Consider the following 22,596-nt stretch of genomic DNA (forward strand, 5'->3'; position numbering starts at 1 on the left):
AAAAAAAAAAAAAAAAAATCAGCATCGATGTTGAAGACACAATACGCCGCAGTGACTCTCCCTGTCTTTAGATTGACTCCGAGTCCCCTGCAAAATTAGACTCACATCAGGCGCGAAGTGCTTTTTATTTTTAAGTGGATAAAATCGGGTTACAACAGAATCTGTCTGTGTAGGATTTATATCTATCTATGGCAGCATTTATTAGTGTTGGGTAAAGAAATAAAGAGGAGAGAGTCTTGCTGGTATGAGATGAGATTTTTTTTTTCGCAATACGCCATATAGAAGGCATAATTTTTAGCACTCTCGTGATCAACGTCTGACTGACTTGAATTGAGGCTAACTACTGAGAAGTGTGGAGGCCGAAGTAGCGCGCTGCTGCCAGTAAGCCGGGCTAATATGGCGTGACGTTGTAACGACTCGACGTCCTCACACCTCGCCGAGACCAGTGGCGATGACTTGGCGAGAGGATAGGGGTAGACTATTGCCTCATCACAGTATCTGACTGCATCGGCTTAGCCTACCGTCCATACTGTGCAGACCCCCCCCCCCCCCACCCCCGTTCCAGTAACATTATAATTATGCTGTCGAAAAGGATGCTGTCCCACTAGTTACATTCGTCTGTACGCATATATTTTCAAGATTCGTGATGTATTATAACATATCTTATTTTCCAACTGAAATTTGGACAGGACCGAAACGAAAGAGCAAAGAATTGCGAACATTAAACGTCATCAGTTTATAAGTGAGAATCCCATGTAGGATGGTTATGGATATGCGCTTGCTTTTAACTGAACGAAGTTGTTAGAAATTTGAACCAGAGCAATATACCTTTCAGTATCAAAGCAACGGACAATACATTCAGAAGTCAAAATAACTCCCACTGTTTTAGAATGGAGTGATGTGAATTGGACGGAGTAATAATAATACATTGTCACTTTACCTCGTGCATACATGCACACACACGCCCAAAACAGAACTTGGAGTAATCAGGGAGGTGGATGAGAGTCTTCCACCTACCTGGAGTAATCTAAGATTTTTGTACAGTTCACATAGACGAAAAAAAAAGTCTTACCCTTATTTTTCCTCACCCTCGACCCGCATCAATATTTCACGAGCAGCTCTTGCTGAATACTTATCGCGACCAGGTCATCGCATTCTATCTATCTATCTATCTATCTATCTATCTATCTATCTATCTATCTATCCGTTTATCCATCTGTCTATCTATATCTCTCTATCTATCTGTCTATCCGTCTATCTATCTGTCTATCTATATCTATCTATCTATCTATCTATCTATCCATCTTTTCATCTATCTTTCTGTCTATCTGTATATAATATATATATATCTGTCCGTCTGTCTGTGTATACACACGCCTTTTCTTGCCGCCTTATTTCCTCCCGTCTTCACACTGAATACTTCATGGCGGCCACTTGCAGACTTCGAGTGATGGTCGATGGCCCAAGGAAAACTCGTTTTTCAATCGAGTCTCGCCGATGCGTAACTGGCGTTCTGCTGACGGCAAATATGCGATCTCGCTGTTCTTGCATTCAAGAGGAGATAGATAAGAGAGGATATCTATAAAGGAAGGGGAATTTGAGGGAAAAAAAGAAAGAGCAAAGCCACATTTGGATTTTCGTCACACCTCATCCTCGTCCCTTTGCCGAAATGCCGACGCGCTAAACAGTGCGGTATAGATGAACACAAACACACTTCCAGCCACTTAGGCGGTACGCCGTAAATGATGTGTCATTAACTCCGCATCTACTTCAAAGCAGGAGCTAGAGATGTGCGGTGAATGTGGGACGTAGATCGACAGAGAGGGTGAATGAGAGAGAGGTATATATGGTTTTAGAGATGAACAGACACACTGAAAGACAGACAGGCTCACAGACAGACAGACAGAAATGTGGAAGGTAGAGATGTAGACAAAATGACATGTGTAAAAAGAACGAAAACGTAACATGACTCTATGCAGCATGATTCAGTAAGCAAGCAAGCAGTGTTTTTGTGGCACCCCTGACACTCGTGATAGCCTGGCTGTTGCCATATGGAAATCATTATGTGTCAATTTAGACACTGCTTACTCGCCCCCTCCTCCATTTCTCTTCAACTCCTGCTTCTTCTTTTTCTTCCATTTTTCATTCGTGTCTTTGTAGAATACCTCTTCACATGATTTTTCCTCCAATATTGACTATTCCTCTCGTTATTTGTTATGTTTGAATCTGTTCCCTCTCTAGCTGTATCAAATTTACATCTAAGTCTGCCATTCTGCGCTATCTGTGTGTGACATCTTAACAATCTCCCGCCCTCAACGCCCGCTCCGAGGACAAGTTTATATCGATTTTACCACTCGGCTAACTTTGTTATCATTTTAATGTTCTTGGAGCAGATATGATCTCGCCTTAACCAGAGCTAGTCGAAACACTCATCCCACCCCCTCTTCCCCGAAATGGTTTCTGGCAACATATTACGTCATTAAAGTCTATCATTGCATTATCTCTCCTCGTTCAGTTATCATAGCCTCTTCGAGATTTCGATGTATATTTCCATAAATTAATATTTTGTCTGACCCTGTAAGATCCCGAGAGGATAGCGCCTTATCGTATAACAGGGAAAACTCCTTATTGTAGGCCTATAACAGGGAAAATAGTTTGTCTGTAGAGTGTCGGTATTATTGATGTCAGGACTTTGTTTTCAGGGTATGATTGCAATTCGCATCTCAATAACTCCCTTTTCTACATCTCAGTAATAGAGGGATTTTTTTTTTCATGTTTTGGGTGGTTTGGTTTTTGAGAGTCAGACGTTAATTAAACATCGCGTGCTTGCCATAACCTTTGAATTTTCAGCATTTCGTTCAGTTTGATACTTTATATTCTTTATTGCTATCCAACAAAAGGTAATACTTTACCCCCAAATGGTCATGCGTTATAGCAGTGTAGGAAGTGATTTCTCTGTTGAGGATGCTGCCACCATACGACAGGTGTTGGAATTGTGACTTTATACCCTAAGAGGGTGGTAATTATTTACCATTTAGGCTGTGGTGTGTGCGTGGGGGTGGGGTATACGTGGAAGGCGTGCGCAGGTTGTGGCTACGTGGGTATATACAAGGTTCATTCGATGTGAAGTGGCCTTCAAAGTGCATTAAAAGCAATATTTTCATGATATGCCACATCTGTTAATTAAACTTTCCTCTCCCACCCCCTCTCTTTCTCTCATTTACTGTCTGCGTCATTCTTGTGAAACTGGAATATTTCAGTCCAATGTAAACTACCCGGCTAACCCCACATATGGTTACACAGTATCCCTACCCCCACCCTACCCCCCCCCCCAAAAAAAAAGTAGAAGAATACTATGCTGCCGTAAAATGTAATGCCATCTTTTTGCAATCGTGCAGGGATACTTATTCTCCTCTGTTCATGAGGACGTATACAAGGCGCAAAGAGACAGAGAAAAATTACATTTCTCCTTTGCATCCCTAAAGCCCATCACAATTTTCGACACAAGTGCGTTGACACCTCGGAAGAACCCATCTCCTAGCTTTTGGTCTAAGATTTCACCCTCTTCCCGCCGAAAGTCAGGAGAGGGAGAGAGGGGAGAGGGGGAGCATTAAGAATGGGGGGGGGAGTTTTAGAAGAGAGAATGGTTTGCTGTAATTGTGATCATTCTGTCCCTCAAAGGCAAAGGGGAGGAGGGATAGTGACCGACTCATACCAAGTCACTGACATGCCTGGGGTAAATCTGCGAATCTTCTTCCTTTTCTTTTATTTTGCTTTTACCTTTTTTTCTATATCCGTCATTGTTCCACGCCGCGCCGCTTTGAATGAATGACTTAAAACGGTATTCAGCTCGTACGGATATGCTCATAAAACGCGCGAACGTAAAACACACATACCCACATCACACTTACACCACTCACAGGTAGGCTAAATACATCCAAACATCCACGCCCTAAAGAAACAAGACGTTTCTGGTTTGCTTCTGGCGAGCAGTTGCAAGAGAGAGAGAGAGAGAGAGGGGGGGGGGGACAGGTAGATGGAGAAAGAGAGGGAGTGAGAGGGAGAGAATGGGAGAAACGCGGCTATCGCTGCTCCTGAAGGGTGTCATCTCTTGTAACATCCGGGGGATATAAAAAGCGTCCGTCTTATTCTCATTCCGAAGCTTTGTCCACTTTCGTCCTCATATCGTTTTCGGGGAATCATAATATCTGTGTCAGCTGTCCTCTTTTCAACTGGAAAATTTGCTTTAAAAATGCCTTCGTTTAGATGGAAACAGGAAAAATCAATGTATTGTCTGAAATCGTGAGGTAGATCAATAATCAGTAATACTATCTATGTTTACTTCATCTGGACCAATGCTCATAAACCTTAAAGAGCTTAAATTGCATTACACAAATCTGAACGGATAAAAAGGAAGAATATTGTATAGGAAAATTAGGAGGACACAGAAACAGCTCAAAATTTACCTCAGGACAACATCAGAAGACAAATTTGAAAGTTAGGTCAAAGGCTTTGATATTTCGAAATTGTTATTTGCATGGAGAGTATAAATCCCAGACCTAGAATTGCCATGATGGCCATGATAATTGTGACCATATTGTTTTTGATATTGTCAATACCCTTTTTTATCATCATCATCATGATTGATCACAGCGTCATTATAACTCTCAAATAGTCAAATCCTACACTGACCACGTACTGTCTAACGTTTGTCGAAGATTTGCTTCACCCATCATGTAGGCTTACTATACCGTGCGCTTTACGAATTCATGTTTTTTTTTTGGGGGGGGGGGGTGGGGGGGGGGGCAAATACCCCAGTGGTGTTCATCCCTTGAATAAACTCCGCTAACAGTGGCTGTCAGGGTCCAAGAAAACAATCCAGTACTTTACTAAAATGTCTTTCTTATCACCTTCATTTGTAGGGGAAGCACTTTCACAGACTACATAATCAATTGGTAATGTCATTGCCCGTAGTATTTAATATGTCATGGAATATACTAATATAATGACTCTTTGCTTTAGCATACAGGAAATATAATATGCCATTTTAGTAACCCTTTCGGTCCGCTGCTGTAAATACCACTGATGTGCCATGCAATATAGTTCTCAGTGGTAGTAATAGGGTTAATTGCCGCAAACACACATGCACACACACACACGCAACGCCATAGCATGTCATCTGTCGGTCTGCAGCAGTTGTTTTTCGTGGCGGACAGTATTTCCCGTGACACACGCCCGCCCCTCCGAGGGTCCTTGCTTGTATCTTGTCCCGTCCCCCTTAGCGGGCCGCGTTACACACCTATTTGCATGTAAACGAAGTATCGGCCCGCGCGCCGAGTCAAAACAAGGCAAAACAGCGCGTAACACAACACGAGTCCGTGCGGCGTTGGGTTTCCAGACGACCTGTCGACCACTTTACTGTCCTGATTTCTCGGGATTCAACTCACCTTGAGACACTGAGAGTTAAGCAAAAAGAGGGAGGAATTTATGCGTATGCATCTCTTCTTCTCAAATTACCTTAAGCTGTTGCTTATTTTCTCATCTCTTCGCGTGTCCACTTGACAATATTTTTATTTTCGCGGTCTCCATCTAAAATGCGTAAATGGCTGTTGAAAGATCTGAAATGCCAAATCTCCCTTTTGCATTGATTTTCCCCTATTTGTAGATTATTTGGCATCTTCCACGTATTTCTGTTGAAAGGGAAGAAAACTAACATGCACTGTCAGAAAGAGGTAAGATTGTGGTCAATGTCATCACAGGACCTGCTCTAACAGGAAAGATCACACAACATTACTGATATTGTCCGTTACACCTTTGAAACATGATCCCCAAGATATGTTTGAGAGCGCATGCCGTTGGTGGCAGTGTAACCTAGGCAGCCGATCAGGAATACATAGGCATTTAAACAGTTGACACCTTTTGCTCAATCTTGCCTTTCCATCTTCGCAAGTAATATGGAATACAATGAAAAGTGTTTCAAAATTAAACAAAATAACATTGTCCACATCGAATAAAACGACATTAAATAGCACATACATGGTAAATTCCACCACTTTAAAACGTTTTATCTGTATTTTATCTGCATCCTTCAAAAGCTAAGTCATTTAGCACACACCAATTCTTAAGACATATGATTTCGAAATCGATACTCGTCTTCCATGATAATAATGGTACAGTATCACCGTGAGAATAAATGCATACAGAAACAAACAAACAAAACAAACAAATTAATACAGACAAACAAACTAATACACACACACACAAACAAACAAACAAACTGAAGCATTATACAAGACACTCCACTGACCCTTACGTGAAAATGAGAAGCGGAACATTCCAGGCTGTAATACGGAATGGTGTGCCTTTGTACGATTTCCGACTCCCCGAATGTTGAATGCAAACCCCGACCGACTCGTGTTGTAATGTTTCATTTAATTACTCGTGAAATTGCCGCCGGTTTTTTGTCGATAGCCACAGCGGAATTAAAAAACATGCATTGTGTATACACGGGGCACTCACACGAATCCAAACAACCATACCCAGCGTCATTCTGAGGCTGACTTCGCCCTTATGTTTTTTATTTGTATTCCTCACGAATAGGTTTCTTTTTTTTGTAAGCAGACGATAGCCGAATTCTTTCGAGTGTAAAAGGAATAAACATGCGCGTTCCACTACGTGCACAACAGCCTTGGTGCCCCGCGTCCTTTTAAAGTCACATGACCATTTTATTTCGCCACAAAAAAAAAGAGAAATCCTCAACTTGTTTTTCGGCCTCATTTTAAAGGTAGCGAAAGCAGTCTCTATTATGACCCATTCTTGTGATGAAAATTTCAGCTGGATTTTTTTTTTTTCAGGGAAGAAGAAGGGGATAAAGGATAGAGGAAAAAAGGCCTGCTCGTTTTTCTCCTTTTTTTTTTGGGGGGGGGGGGCGTGCAGCGAACTATCTTGTCTTCTCCGTTCCTTTAAGGAGAACTCTGAAAAGAGGAATATGCCTACTATTTGGACAGCTATCCTCATGAGAGTCGTTCTTCTCTGGCTTATCACCCCCTCCGTGAAGGGTGGCATAATCGCCTTCAAGATATTTTGTCCATTTGGGGGAAAGGAAGACCTGTTTGTGTGTGCGTATGTGTGTGTGTATGTGTGTGCGTGCGTTTTAATACATATGAAAAAGAAATCCCACAGGGAGGTGCGTGGCGTATTTCTCAAACATAAAACGACAAACAAACAACATGTTTTCGGCTTTGAGGATGGAATCGCTGTCTTTTATGGATGGCAGAAAAAAAGAAAGTGCACCCTCGCCGGGGGATCGGCGGAACGAGTTGAAATCGTCGGGCATTCTTTGTAGCTTGGTAATAAATAGTAGGCCCTACTGGTTGACCCGATAATTATGACAAATTAGCGTCATACTGCGGAGAACTGTAAATAACTGAAAACTGATATTTGTGTATGATACAAAGACCTTAGTTTGGTAACAATCGATCTTCTCTTCTTTTTTTTTTTTGGGGGGGGGGGGGAAACCTCGCCAAAGTTGTCCATTCTGTATTCCTAGACAGGAAATCGTCGCAAGAATAGGTATCGTTCGCGTCGACGAATGTTCCCTGAAAATTTGTAAAGAGGAGGAAAAAAAAGAGAAGAGAAAAACGTTTAATTCGATTGAAACCCCCATCGCTCTTGTGCTAAGAGAAGGCTTACAGAATCAGAGTTGGTAACTTATCCCCATTTCCGTGTTATTCTAATGTAATATATAGAAGCATTTAGAGGTTAAATGCCGGAAGTTTCAAACACTCATCGCTTAATATACAAGTCACATTTTTGAACTTCGTGATAAGTTTCATAAAAATCATCCCCTTTTGTTACTCGTCATCAACCTTTTTTACGCTATCATTCATACTATCATTCTCACAAAATGATCGCTTTCGTCATTTTCCCGTCTCTGCATGACCTGAGGGTCCGTTGTCATATAATCTCCAATCAATGTCTCTTCTAGGAATGCGGGCCAAAACAAACAAACAAACAAACAAACAAACAAACAAACAAACAAACAAACTAACTAACAAACAAACATACATACGTACATACATACATACATATAAACAAACATACAAACAATGATATTAAAGTTGTGTGCACGTGTATAGTAGATCACTGCTTTCTTTAATTTGTCTGTCATTGGTGTCGCTTTCAGTTTACCCCTTCTCCTGCACGTGCAAACTTTGTTTCTTTTCCTAGATCCCTTCTTTGGGCTCAGGTTGAATGTCGTAGGGTTTTTGTCACTCTAGCTGGGTTGATTTGTCACATTTTGTTTTGTTTTTATCGTCCCCCCCCCCCCAAGTTTTCTCTTTCCTCTCACTCCATGCCACTCTCTCGGACCTCGCTTTTATTTCTTTGTCTGGTCTCGCAGTATAACATAGCATGCTGTGTATCCTCAGTCTCACATACGTTGCCACACACACACACAAACACACATACACACACACACACACACACACACACACACAAACACACAAACACACAAACACACACACACACATACACACAAACTCACATTCACACACAAATACACACAACATCATCGACAACAACATACCCACTGTCCTGCGTCCCGCCCTCCCACTCTCCCCTCTCTCCCTCTCTTACCATTTGTCTCCATCTCTCTTACTTCTCTCATACACACACACACACACACACGCACACATACACACACACACACACACACACCCTCTCTTCTCGTGTCTTCCTTTCTCTCTCCCTGGCCCTGCTTCTATTTCAAGAACGCCGTGGCGATGGTGCGATCATGTTACCGGTTCGGGCGCCGAACCCCGGTGGCGAATGCCAGGTGCGACGGGGGGTAACGCAGCGACACGCGACGTGGTCTCCGCGCGGCCCCTTCGGCGAGCTGGGCCGACGGGGTAGGCGCTTGAGCCCGTTCGATTCCTTGGCAAACCATCCTTGGCATGTGTTTAGCGAAGGCGATATGTCACCATGAACAATTTGGATAATATTTACAGCCTTTTGAATGAACAATGGTATCTTTCAAAAGAAAACAGAATGCCTCTCTCGTAATATTTCATCGTTTGATTTAACCGAGATTCCAGCATTATTTTGCTCAAATCAACATCTTTATTACTGTGTGTAATCAGGGGATAATTCATGAATATGTGAAATTCAGTACATGAAAAGAAAAAAATATATAGCTCAGGAGCCAGTAGGTTGTCAAGTGAACGTCCTGAAGGCAAAGAAAACAGAATGAATAGTGTCGTGTTAGGAGCACGTAAGGCTAGGTTAGAATATCTTTTGCTGTAGTGAAATCTGTGTAGAAGTCACAAGGCATGACGTTGGATATACCTACACAGTTAACTCTTTAATATGGTGAGTGGACATGACTTCAGGTCATTGTAAACGAGTGGTCGTTATACGGAGATAGTTGTCTTCTTGGTCTACTGGCAAAGGGATACATTGTGGAGGTTTAATACCATTACTCATCCGCTGCATCCTGAACTGAATAAGAGTGCGCAGGACAATGGGGTGGGGGGGGGGGGGGAAGGAGGGGGAGGAGGTGGAAATATTTACCAGTTAACTTGTTAGCTGCAACATTCTGAAACCGCATGCAAGATAGATCAGGGGGGGGGGGGGTTTATCAGTCAATGGGATGCAAGTTCATACAGTTCATGTTAAAGAGAAAACTTAAAAATATAAAAAGATTTCAAAACATTTTCATGTTTCTACCATAATGAAACAGCACTTGTCTTGCCTCTTTCAAAAGGTATGGGAGATAATAGCAGTAACAAGTGGAAGGAATGTGCACATTTTTTTTTTTTTTTTGCTTTTAAACGGATTGTCAAATTTTCTTTAGACTTAACTGACGCTTCTACCAAAATTTTTGCATTCACTCATCCACTCAATATTATATTCTCCCTTGATTACAGAGAATTAAAATACCACATTTTCCTAAGAATTTGTAGCTCTTCATTGGTATTGTGACTTCACACAAAATTATACGTCTCATTTCTGGAATTGTAACTTTAAATCAAGTGTTTTAAATGACCGCTAAGAGCAACCGCGGGATCGATGCGTTTAGCCTTAAGGACAGGGCACTCGGGATAAAGTGTCTTTCCTATAAGCAGGGGTGCAGCCATTACAGCCAAGGGTCTCGAACCAGTGACCTCGTGATCGCTTGCCCGAAGTCTTATCCACTTAGCCACAGGAGCTCCTACGATGTCAGTCTATAGCTGCATACGCTATAGAAAGTCAACAAACGGAACGCTATTAGATGCAGCATCGAACTTTGAGTATATGCCTGTTGAAGTTAATCGTAGGTACCTATATTAATCCGACTGAAACATGCAGGGAGACTGCAGTATTAGTGTCTTTTTATACGACTTTCTGTGCTAATAGATCCAACGACAATGATACAATCGTTACTTGATACCCTGCTTATGCTCAACATGCCATAACCTATCGTACATTGCTATATACGTCAACGAGAGAGGCCGGAATCGTCTCAAACACGAATTTATATCTCTTTCTACAAACATTGGCAAGAACAACGGTGAATCGAAATACGACTTGTCTCTCTTCCACTCGCTTCCAGTATTTTTTTTTTTCTTGTCTGTCTCTCGAAAGCTTGATGTTCCTTCTTTCATTCCCATATTTTTGCTTGTAACTTCAGATTTGCCTCCTCGCTTTCACTTGCAGTTCTTGTGGCGTGAGAGATTTATAACGGCTGGATGCGTCGCAGTGATATTCAGGAGGGTATGAAGGTCGGAGCGAAAAGCGGGCGGGTTACGGCCGGAACCCACCGGGGCCACAGCGGCGCGGCAGTGAACAGAGAATCGAGGCCATAGGGTCAGAGTGGGGGCGTCCTAGTGGGGACCACTGAGCACACTAGACGGGCTAAGTCGGGTATACCTCCCCCCCCCCCCTCCCCTTTTGCAATCTCCCCAGGGGACGTGACCCCGATACGAGCTAGAGACTCGATGATCAATAACCCGTGTTGTGAGATGTTGAGATTTCCCTCAACGTTTACAGACTTTTAAGAGCAGCTCACATGTTTGTCCTTACTGACATCCGCTCGCAAAATTGAACGCGCAAATCGATGGGGATACTGTATATACATTATTACTTCTTTTTTGACAGGATCTACTCTGTAATACCTTCTGACACAGGAATAATGCTCATGTTTGAATCTAATGTTCTCCAGATTCTCGTGAGTGGGATAATCTCGTTATATTCATGTGAAGGCAGCTTATGTCTTCCAAACTTTACCATACATAGTTTGTTGAATCTGTTTTGAGTGTGAGCTTTCTTCGCAAAATTCTCTGATCAACTAAATCGAAAAGTATAGCTTCACGACATCGATCACGACTATCGCAGTGTGGCCTCGTCGAATTTGCAAAGTATCATAGTTCACTAATCAAATGGCAGCAGGTTTGTGAAATTGCGAGGAAATGTTCTGTTATATGTAGTTGATATCACATTTTTCCTCGAGGTGACTTTCCGGGGTGACCCGAAATTCTTAAACTCGCTACCATTGTGCGCGCGCGCGCGCGCACACACACACACACACACACACTTTCTTCACCTCTTCTCTCCTTTTTTTTTCTTTTCATTTTCTTCCATAGTTTCCTAACAATCTTCTCTTCATGGCAGTGTTTTCCCATTCCCCTCCCTCTCCGCCCTACCGCCCACCCTCCCTCTGTCCTCACTTCTTTGAAGCTTGTAGTCTCAGCCTATCTGGCTTTCATCTTCCCCGTGTTCCTCTGCCTCATCTCCTCTCTTCTCTCAGTACATGTATATATCACTATATTCCTCTTTCTCTCTCTCTCTCTTCTCTGTCTCAATCTTTTCTTCTCTGATTTTCAAGTTTCGATGCTAATCAGGATTCCAGGAACTGCGCAGGATGTCTTCATCGGGGCTTTAACCATAGAGTCATCCGGTATTGACGGACTGTGTTATGCCAAGATTTAGACGGCAAAACTCCCCGGCATCTTGACATTTTCGTATAGCGAGCGCGCCCCTCGATTCTATAGCCATCGCCTGATCTCTCCTTCTTCATAGTAATTTTCCAGGCTAGGAACTTCGAAACCACCAGATCGGTAGATGGGAGAGAGAGAAACTGGTTGCTAGGCAACGTCTTCCGCAGTCTCCTCAATCAACTCTGTCTTGTCTATATTCTTTCCCCGCCCCATATTCCCAACTGAACAAATGGACTGGCATCTATACGTCGGGAAGATCTGACCAGGCAGAGTAGTGCAACTTGGGGGCGGGGTAGATACATATTTTTATGTCACATTTCATTGAAGTTTGTTTCTTCCCAACCTTTCTTTCTGGCACGTGTGCAATGTTATCTTTCACAACACTTAATTACCATACAATTTCCATTTCTCATTCCTATCAACTGCCTACACATAGCCAAGTATTACCTTTAAAAACCCTGACAACCCCAACATATCTTCACATGCTCTGGTTTTCATCTCCTGGTTGGATTTCACAGCAGGAAATATATGCAATTGCTTATCTTCGTAAATATCTCCTGTCTATTTCTTTCTATGTCTGTCCAACTGCCTTCATTGACTTAATTTTCTTCATCTCCCAGCTTATCAGGGAATTATTTCCAAATTACTTTATTTTGTGTGTGTCCGACTTCAAGCTTCAAGTCTTAAAGGAGAAATTGCTTCCAAGATCTATCTCCCGTGCCTTCACGTTTCCTAGCCACTCTTAAACAGCTCTTCAATCCCATCCTTTTTTCCTTCTCTCCCAGACTACAGTCTGTTCGACATCTTTCTTGACGAAATTCATCTTCTCCCCCTTACCCCACCCTTGCCATCTCACGCTGCCCCCACTTGGGAGCCATTTTCGGCAAAATCGTTTGGATAAGTCCCGAAATTCCCTGGATTTATTCACCAAATCCTCCCCTGTGATCGTCCCAAACTGGGCTACATGAGCCAGTCCGGCCCAAAGCAGTGACGGGTTACAGCGATGGGACGCGAATAAGAAGCCGGGTGTTAGCGGCCGTAGAGTGTATAGACACAGTATAGGGTAAACTGTCACTCATTCCCTCGTCATAGCCCGCCATTCTCGTATTCCTATTCCCGAATGTTTGTAGTCACCTTCGGCAGACGAGAGTGGGTTATCGCCATGTCTTTTTGCAGCAAAGAGGGCGTAACTTGAGATTTGAAATCGAAGATGATCAGCGACGAAAGCACGCATACACTTAACTTATACTAAAGAGTGTGTTTGTTACCAAAAGTATGTTGTAACCGAAAACCTAATTTTTATGTGTCATGATTGTGAATACAAAGACTTTGGTGGGGTTAACATGGAAAAATTTACCCTCAAGGAAAATTATGTTCAAACGACATACTTCTTAACTATCAAACATTATTCATGTCCACCTAATACACCTTGAAGACTACCTGCGAGGACCCGATAATACCAGGGGTTCGCATTTGATATACAAGGGATAGAACCAAAATCGTATGATAATGTATGTGTGCACATAATTATTAAGAATATATTTATTCGTAGATATAGAGATAGTGATACAAAGATAGATGTGTTGTGAAAAACTTGAATGCGTGTGTGATCGATGTAATAAAAGGTAATGAGGAATAATAAAGAAAGAACTTAAGGAATAACGTGGAGATGCTGTACCATCAAATTGCTTCTCCATTTTACTACAGAAAAAAAATGTCTACCGAGAAAAATATGTCACACACACACACACACACACACACACAACGCTGTACACAAGGCTAGCAACATACGACTATAATGAACACTCGTGAAGAAACTAACTTTGAGCATAAGGAGAAAGGGAACATTTTGCATAGAGGGGAGGAATGAGAGCGAGGGGGATTGGGAGCGAAGGGAAATAGAGGAGGGAGGGGGAGGTAGAAAAGTGGATGAGAAGGAAAGATAGACTCGTTCAGCCGGCGTCGGTTCGCGCATCGTCCCCGCGAAAGTTTGCCCTAATCTCTGCGATATTGGTATCAATCCCTAGGATCGAGCCGGGGCTCGAAGTTGATACCTTCTCGGTAATTGGTACATCAATGGAGGACTAGAAAAATGCCTCCAACTCTCTGTGATGATGAGCTCGGATTGGGATGATAGGCGGAGAGGGTGAGGACGAGGCGGTGGAGGAGGAGGAGGAGAGAATTCGTGGGCAGACAGAGAGAGGGAGGGGGTAAATTGAGGATTGGAGGATTCGTAGATGACGAAAGGAAAGTGAAGGCATTTTAGAAGAAAAAAATCCGTCTTATCTATAAAAAAAAGAAAAGGTAACGTTTCAGATAAAGACGGAGAAAACGCCTAGTTTAAGACCAAGGTTCACAAAAAGACGGAGAAAACGCCTAGTTTAAGACTAAAGTTTTACAAAATAGATTATGGTATGATAAGATGAGAAATCATTATTTGACAATGAAATAAAAAAAAGGGTAATGTGTCAGATAAAGACGGAGAAAACGCCTACGTAGTTCAAGACTAAGGTTCACAAAGATAGAGTATGATATCATAAGATGAGGAATCATTATTTGAAAATAAGGTTTTGAAGAAATTATGTAAAGTGCCCTTGGACTGATACTTCTTTGTCAAGTCAAGTTTCAACAGGGAAAGTCGCTCTAGATCCGCAAAATGTCACAACTCGTTTTAATGCAGTCGTTATGTTGTTTGAGTCGAAAATGATATAATTTCGTATGTCAGGAGGGTCTATGCCAGATGATAACATGTTATGATGGGATTCAAGATCTTCCATGGGGGTGTCGCTGTACCGGGGTAAGGAAGGGGTGGGGTAAGAGAGTGGCCAGCGGTGTATAAAGAGTGGAAGAGCAAGGCGGTAAGACGTGAAGAATGTGTATGCCAGGCGACCAACCTAAGCCGACTTTTATCCACAATTCGCATTTTGATTCGCAATTATTCGCTGCATATTTCTGGATCGGCGTCTTTGCCTATATACGATCGTGACTACCCCGTTGATATAGATCAGAGATGAAGAATTTCCCATACACTTTAAGAAGTCCATGTTACAGCTCGTATGGTTTGTTCTGAGCGGTTCATTCTTCCGTATAAGGCGATCCTCGATGCATTCTTTCATATTCATGTTGAAGAATCATGCAGCAAGGATATCGACAACGTAGGAGACAATAATTGTGACGGTGTGAATGTCAATAGAAGAGTTGAAACTGTGACGTCATTTGAGTGACGCATATTTGAGTAACGCCTACTTTTAAACTGATCTACAACAGTATATGTGGGGGAAATGGCTCTCACACAGTAATCATGCACTTAGCCAAAATATCGTGTAAATTATTGGAGCGTCTTTAGGCATTCTCATTATTCACTCTTTGTCATACTAAACGTTATACGTTGAGTGCACGCCATACTTTTCATTGTCTTCAGCGATGACGTGTTGGTATGTACATGACACCATTTTCTCAAACGTTAACATCTACGGTAGATTACGTCCATTGTTACGTAACAGTCGTATGGGGTTGTTGCCCCCATGGAATCATGCAGTGTGATCAATTGTCATCCGCTGGATTCATTGGATGTAGGCTGACTCATGACACCGTTCATGGGCGTTTCTTGTCGTCTTGGATCATCAGTGCATGTCAGAATTTGCAGTTATCATGCAGATTCCCCGATCCTAAAGGCTACCAAGTATGTAACTAACGTGTCAACAGATGCAAAATGACACAATAAGTATATTCTTTCGAAACATACCAAAATTTGGGGGCTCTTCAAAAGTTGGGATAAACTGCAAGCCTGACGTTGCTCGACAGCATCCCTCAGCTGCCCGTTATGACGTCGACGTCAAGTGATACGCCTCCTCCTCCTAGTCATCTTATCTGGTCGACTAGGAGCTCGACGTTAAGATGACGCTTTGATGTTGGCTGTACAAGGTTAAGAGAAGGAAATAAGAGTCGGTCTTTAGATAATGGTGATACGGTTGACTGTAGGATGCCAGTGACGTGTCTCCGTGAGGATACCGTATAATGGGTGTACATTTTTGATTGGGGTCATTTTCTGCACAACAGGTGTAATTTCTCACCCATCAGGAACTCCCGGGTTTCATCGTCGGGTGGTACTTCAGTAATGTGTAACGAAAAGTTGGTCAGAAGATGAGGGTGACGAAAGAACGATCGACATGCCCCTGATGTCGTTGGGTTGTGTGTGTGTGTGTGTGTGTGCGTGCGTGCGTGCTCTTTGGGGTTTGCGTGTATATACAGTATGTGTGTTACTCTGTGTGTGTGTGTGTGTGTGTGTGTGTGTGTGTGTGTGTGTTGAGTTTGTGCATTAGTTGAGTCCATGTCTGTGCGTTGAGGGGTTGTTCGGAGTTGGTCAGTGGGGTAGGAATAAAGTGCTTCAGTAACTTTTTAAGAGGACAGTTCTCTATTCGACATCTTTCAAATCTCGTGAAGGGTGTAAGGGACCTACCCCACCCCCATTTCTCTTCCTCCTCTCCCATTCTCTCTCTTTGGGTCTCTCCACCTTCTCTCTCCCTCTCTCTCCTCTTTCTCCATCACTGTCTGTCGACTTTGAAGCTTGCCGCGGTCTCACTCAGCGCTCCCACCACCCCGTAAGATACCTGGTCTAATCACACCCCTGGGACCGTTGGGTGGAATGCCTCGCCCGTGCCCCCTCACAACCCCACTCACCTCCCTAGGGTTGTGAGACAGGGAGTCAAAGGGCGACAAAGAAAAGGAAAAACTGAAAATGATCAAGAACTTAGCCAGACGATCAGTAGCAAGACTTTGTAGATGTTTTTCAGAGTCGGTTTCTATCGCCTTTAAGGGTTGCTAGGCTCGTCCATAATCCGTTAGTTTAGTTTGTTTCTTTTTTTGTCTTCCTGCGCGTGTTAATTTTGCTATCCGTGTAGCTGTGGTATCATCTGGAAGAGATTAGTGTTGAGTACCGCAATTCGTCGAATTATTACAAACATGAAAAGAATTAGCAAAAACAAAAATATTCTTTATGTAAAGGTAAATGCCCAAGTTTTTTCCCTCCCTCCTCTAAAAATTAGCAATAAAGAGGTGAAAATATAAAAGGAAAATACTTTATTCCAAAACGTCTGTTAGCTATAATATAATATAGAGATATAAGATATAATATCGTCTGGTTTTGCAAGACTAGCCGACTGCCGGGGTTGTGCAAGAGCACTGACTGTGGCCCGAATCCATGATGGCTGTGTGACGGGAGAGTACTGGAAAGACAAGGAGAGAGCGGGTGAGAGAAAAAGCGATGGTTACAAGCCATGGTAGCGGCAAAGTAGCAAAAAGAAAAGACAGGTTGAGAGAAAAGAGAGACTCGGTTGTTTGTGTACAGTTGGCATACCGACGCGTCTCTCTACACCGCGCAAACAAAGCGCAAGTGTGCCGAGAACTTCCCCCGAAACTCTGGGGACGCCAGTGATCTACAACTGTATCGGGAACTTGTCGACAAGATTTCGCTGCCCCGGCGCTAAACGACCAGATGGGAACCTCGTTCTGAATTTCTAGGGTTTCTTTCGTCATCTAATTCCTCTTCTCCACTCTACTGTTGTGTGTGTGTGTGTGTACGTGTGTTTGTGTGTTTCCTCTTCCTTTCCTCTTGTATGTGTCGTGAATGAACGAAATATTCATCGAGTTTAATATTTAACATTAGCACGTGTCCTTCATACGTGTTTAATTCAGTTCGTTTATATTTCTAATCGGAGCAGTAACACCCAATCCTTTGTCATCCCCTTATCCGTCCCGGTTATGTCGCAGAGTTGAACAACATCCACGTATCATCTCCAAAGTAGACCTTCCTTAAGCTCACGGTATTATAACCTTACCATTTAAGAAACCCTCCGACTGATGACAAAATCTACGTTCATGATCTAAAGCTTTCGACACGGCCACATTTGCAACTTGTTACTGAAATCAATGGCACCTGTAATAAATGTTTGGCTATCTTATCATATCTAAAACTAACCTACAATGAAGCATTTTCTTTTCATAGTAGCTGCGATATTAAAATGTTCTTTGTTTTTATTATCATTGCTATTCAAAATTGATGACAACTTCGTTGAAATAAAAGAAGTGCGTGAAACCCCTCAACGAATGAAAGTTACACACATACGCAGACAGACAGACAGACACACACACACACACACACACACACATAAATGTCATCACATACATGCGTAAAATCATGTTCATTCGTACACACCGTGTAGGATGTGTTAGCATACATGTCTGTGTATATGCAATCATGTATACACATTAATATACAGAGATGCATTTGTTTTCTGACTTTATACCGAAGGCGGAGAGAGTCTCGTTTCCGACCCCCTTTTTCGTATTTTCTCCCTCCTTGCTCTTCAAACCCCCAAAATTTCTTCAATTCCCGAAATCTCGGTATGAATTATGACATCGGCATCCGAACACAAGTCAGTCGCTAGTCACTACAAAACAACAATCACCTCCACACTATTCCCCACGGTGGGCGCGAGGCACATGCCGAACAAATTGGCAGCGATATAAATACTGGGTCGATGAGTCTACGCTCCGGCCGCCAGGGGGCGGTGTCTAAGGACGTTCACCCGGCGTCAGCGCAAATGTTGTGACTCCGATTAGAAATGATGTCCTATGCTTCAGTGTTACAATGACACGAAGTGCTAATGAATAGATTAACATACGTGATAGTTATGATGTCATTCAAATTTATAATAACTCTTACAGCAATGATGATGTGAATTATGAAGGCAGTGGGAGTAGGAGTAATAGTATAGTGCCAGCAGAAGTATAAGCGGAGTAGTAGTAACACAAATGATGATGATGATGATGATGATGATGATGATCCACAGCATAATACACGTATTAAGATTGCGTGATTGCAATGAAAAGTGCTAAAAGATGACTGTGTTTTAGTTTAAGAATAGTTACTATTATTGTCAGCATATTCTTATTATTGTTAAATTATTGTAATCATCATCATCATCATTATTAACAGTGTGTATGTTTGCAGGAATGTAGGCATTGATTGTCTCGCTCGTTATGTCTACTTTTGCCGTGCTCTTTGTAGTGCTGTCTTCCCTTATATTATTATCTTCATCCTAGCCTTATGTAGGCCTATATGTTATCTTAGGCAGCAAAGTTTGACCGGCAGATAGACAGATTGACAGACAAAATGAAGGATGGTTAAGACAGGAAGGCAGATCATCACATAGTTAAATGTGAAAGAGAACGGTATAAAAGGTTGGGAAGAAAAAAACAAAAAAGAGAACGAGCGGCGAGAGCAAAGGGATGAAGAATTAAGACAGGGAGAAAGGAAGAGACAACTTTACGTTTCCATGGGGCATTACTTCCTTCGACGCCATCAATAGCCCTAAATCGGTGGTTAGTGAGGCAGGGCATCGCCATAGGAGCGCGCGCGCATGCATACCCGTCAGCACCCGCCGCGCATATTTTGTCGGCATGTTGGGTACGAGGTTGTTTTCGTTCCCCCGTCACAAAACGCGTACCATACGATACGCGGGCCTGAAAGACGGCGGTGACGAGCAAAGGATACAGTTTCAAAATCGCGCGGAAGAGAGAGGAAAGAAGCGAGAGAGAAAAAAAAAATAGAAAAAAGAATCACCCCGAAATGGCCGAGATTTTGGCGACAGCAATTCGTGTTGAAACTCAAACTCAGGTGACTTTCGATTTACGAGGTATAGCTTTCCTTGTTGGGGTAGCTCTTTTTTTGTGTGTGTGTGTCGGTACTCAAACCTGACGTGACGAACTTGAGAGACAGCGAAAGAGGGGAAAAAGGGAAGTGAGAAGAAAACACGGACGGCATGTTATGTTATTTTGTTGTGGTAGAAATGGTATCCCCCGTCTTGAGAGAGAATTTGAATAATCACTCAGCGCATAAAATATTTCGAGTTGCCGGTTCGATTCGATCCTATCTGACATTGCCATCCGCACCGGAGGCGTCGGGTTTCCACTGCATTACGGATCCTTCTTCGGTGTCTTTACTGTCACAATTTCCCTTCTGTGTCTTCCGTCAAAATTAAACGTTTGAGATGAAAGCTCCCACGAAGAAAGGTGCAGCAAATTTGTCCAATCCAGTTTCGTCTATGCGCAATCAAATTCTGCGTTTGTTTACGCATGCGCAAGCTTTTTGTTTGTTGGTTGGTTGGTTTTAATTCTTTATTTATTTATTCATTCATTTGTTTCTTTTAATACTGCGATAAAAAAAAAAACATTATTGATATAGTAATCAGCTATATCAGGCAGATTACACTGATGGTGAGTGATAATACAAATACTAGTATTCGCAGGGATAATAGAATGATGAAAATAAAGATGACACCGATCATTCTATTAGCACAAATCAGTGAACGTGATACACACAGATACTGCCTTTGCATTCATGTTATGTAAGGCCTTTGAAAGCACACCGTTTTTGATAGTGGTACTAGTCATGTGATTATGACGAGGTCACAGCCACACACCATGGGAGTAATACTACTCTTGGCATAAAGGGCAAACCACTATACTAAAACCAAAACAGCAAGAAACGAAAACAAACGAAAAAAAAATCCATGTACGCATGGTCACTCTCTACGACATGCATTCAGTCACGGTGGCTAGCATCTTTGTTTCGATGACGGAATCACGAGATAGATGTATGTTCTTTTATCGCTCACATGCTTTCAATTCCCGCCACGAAGAAGAAGAAGTAAGATCCTGTCGTCTGCGCGGGAGATGGCAATAAGTTCGCCGCTCCCAACTGCTCGGCCGGGCAATCGATCGATACCACACGGAGCGAGGCGGAGTGAACAAGCTGAACTCATAGCTCAACCCACCTGCTCCTTCCGTCTGTAAACTCATCATCATCCGCGACTAAAAAGCAGCATCCCCCATCATCAGTCTTCTTTCTCTCTCCTTCCTCCTCCCTCTCTCACCCTCCTCTCTGTCTTTCTTTACTCCTCTTCCTTCCTTCCTTTCTTTCTTTCTTTCTTTCTATCCTCTCTCTGTCCCCCTTTCTCTATCTGTCACTTGCCTCCTCTCCACCGCAGCAAACTTCCATCAGATTTTATTGTTGATACGTTCTGTCGCTGATTTGTCTCTAAAGTTGAACACAAAGCATTTCGCTGAGGGGCAAGGGGGAAACGGAAGGATGACTTGAGCTTAATGAAAGAAATCAAGAAATATATTTCATTACCTGACGTTCTTTGACGACCAACGAGACAGTAGACACTCATTTTTTTCAATATTGTTTATTGATAATTGAGTTGCACAAAAAGTGTAATCTGAATATTCCTCAATGCTGTGAGGCCAAGCAACATGATCTTTCTTTTCTTCCCTGTCAAACATGCATCTTCTTAAAAGTTTTCATTAAGTGAGGAAATTCGTTACATGTTACATAACATGAGTAGTATCTAACAGTCAAATTATCATCATTTTTCCACATTTCGCTGCTCCCCAGGTCTGGTTTCAGAATCGCCGCTCAAAGGAACGCCGAATGAAGCAGCTCAGCGCACTAGGAGCGAGAAGACATCACTTCTTCAGGAACCCACGGCGCATGCGCCCTCTCCGAGGCCCCTTCGACGTGGAGAACAACCCAGACATGATGGGAAGCCCGCCGTTTGGCTATGACGCAGGTGAGGCTATACCTTTGTCGTCTGCCTATAGCACTCAACTCAACAACCATTCTATCTCTTGCATTGCTGGCGCTGTTGGCTTGTATACAAATTGTAAATCACTTTGCATTGTTGATGTGATTGTTTTGGGTAATTCTAAAGTTATCCGTAAAAAAAGTTATCAAAATGTTCTTATAAATTACATAGATTACGCTATAATCTTCACTTATATTATTGACGCAAATGCTCACATGCAGCAAAGATTTTGCCACATGCGAATTTTATGCACGTACACATGAAGTATGTTGTCTACCATCAAAATATTACCAAACCCGTATTAATCGTAGGCAACCTGTGCTTACCGACATTTTTCCTCCAAAATAGGTGAAGCCTCCAAGCGATACGTTCACGCTCACAATTTTCTGTCATTAAAATGTGACAAGGTGTAATAATTCGATCCAATTTAGATAAGAAGATCTCCTAAAGTTTATGGGCGTTGAAAATCCCCTCACCAATTTCGCACAATTACAATTTTCGCGTTTATTTTCTTTTTCCTCTGCAAAGAGCACAATGTCCGTCATTGGGTCATTACGACCCGAAGCCATGCAGTGTATATCGACCTATTATCGGCTCAACGCACGCGTAGCATTCACATAGGACCCACGCTAGAGGTCGCAGCTTGCCTGCGACGGTTAAAAAACAGATCTCAGGTAAAGGTGCCGTGATTTTCCTTTCACCCTTCTGTATACAGCACGATTCAAAAACTGTCGAGAGAATGTAATAAGTTCTAAGTACATTTACAGGATAAGAAGCAAAAGACGCGCTAATATCCATTAATGGCTGCCTCATAACTCTTCAACTGTGAAGCTTATACGATACAAACACAAACTTAAAAGTGATCGAACAAGTTAGTGGCTGTTAAAGTATCCATGTATGTTCCGCGGCCTTTTAGACATTTTGCCTATTGTAGGTGTTCAAAATTACTAAACTTTTCAAAGGTGCACGTC

General features: G+C 42.5%; 1 protein-coding gene across 1 annotated transcript in view; it reads left to right on the top strand.

Moving 5' to 3' along the window:
* LOC140226953 (LIM/homeobox protein Lhx5-like) overlaps nt 1–22,596 on the top strand; it is an 81,975-nt gene that overhangs the window by 50,420 nt on the left and 8,959 nt on the right. The window contains exon 4 of the mRNA XM_072307387.1: nt 21,436–21,610. Coding sequence (XP_072163488.1) covers nt 21,436–21,610 — 175 coding nt within the window. The remainder of the gene's footprint in view (nt 1–21,435; nt 21,611–22,596) is intronic.

The sequence above is a fragment of the Diadema setosum genome, chromosome 4, assembly GCF_964275005.1.
Source record: "Diadema setosum chromosome 4, eeDiaSeto1, whole genome shotgun sequence".
NCBI lineage: Eukaryota > Metazoa > Echinodermata > Echinoidea > Diadematoida > Diadematidae > Diadema > Diadema setosum.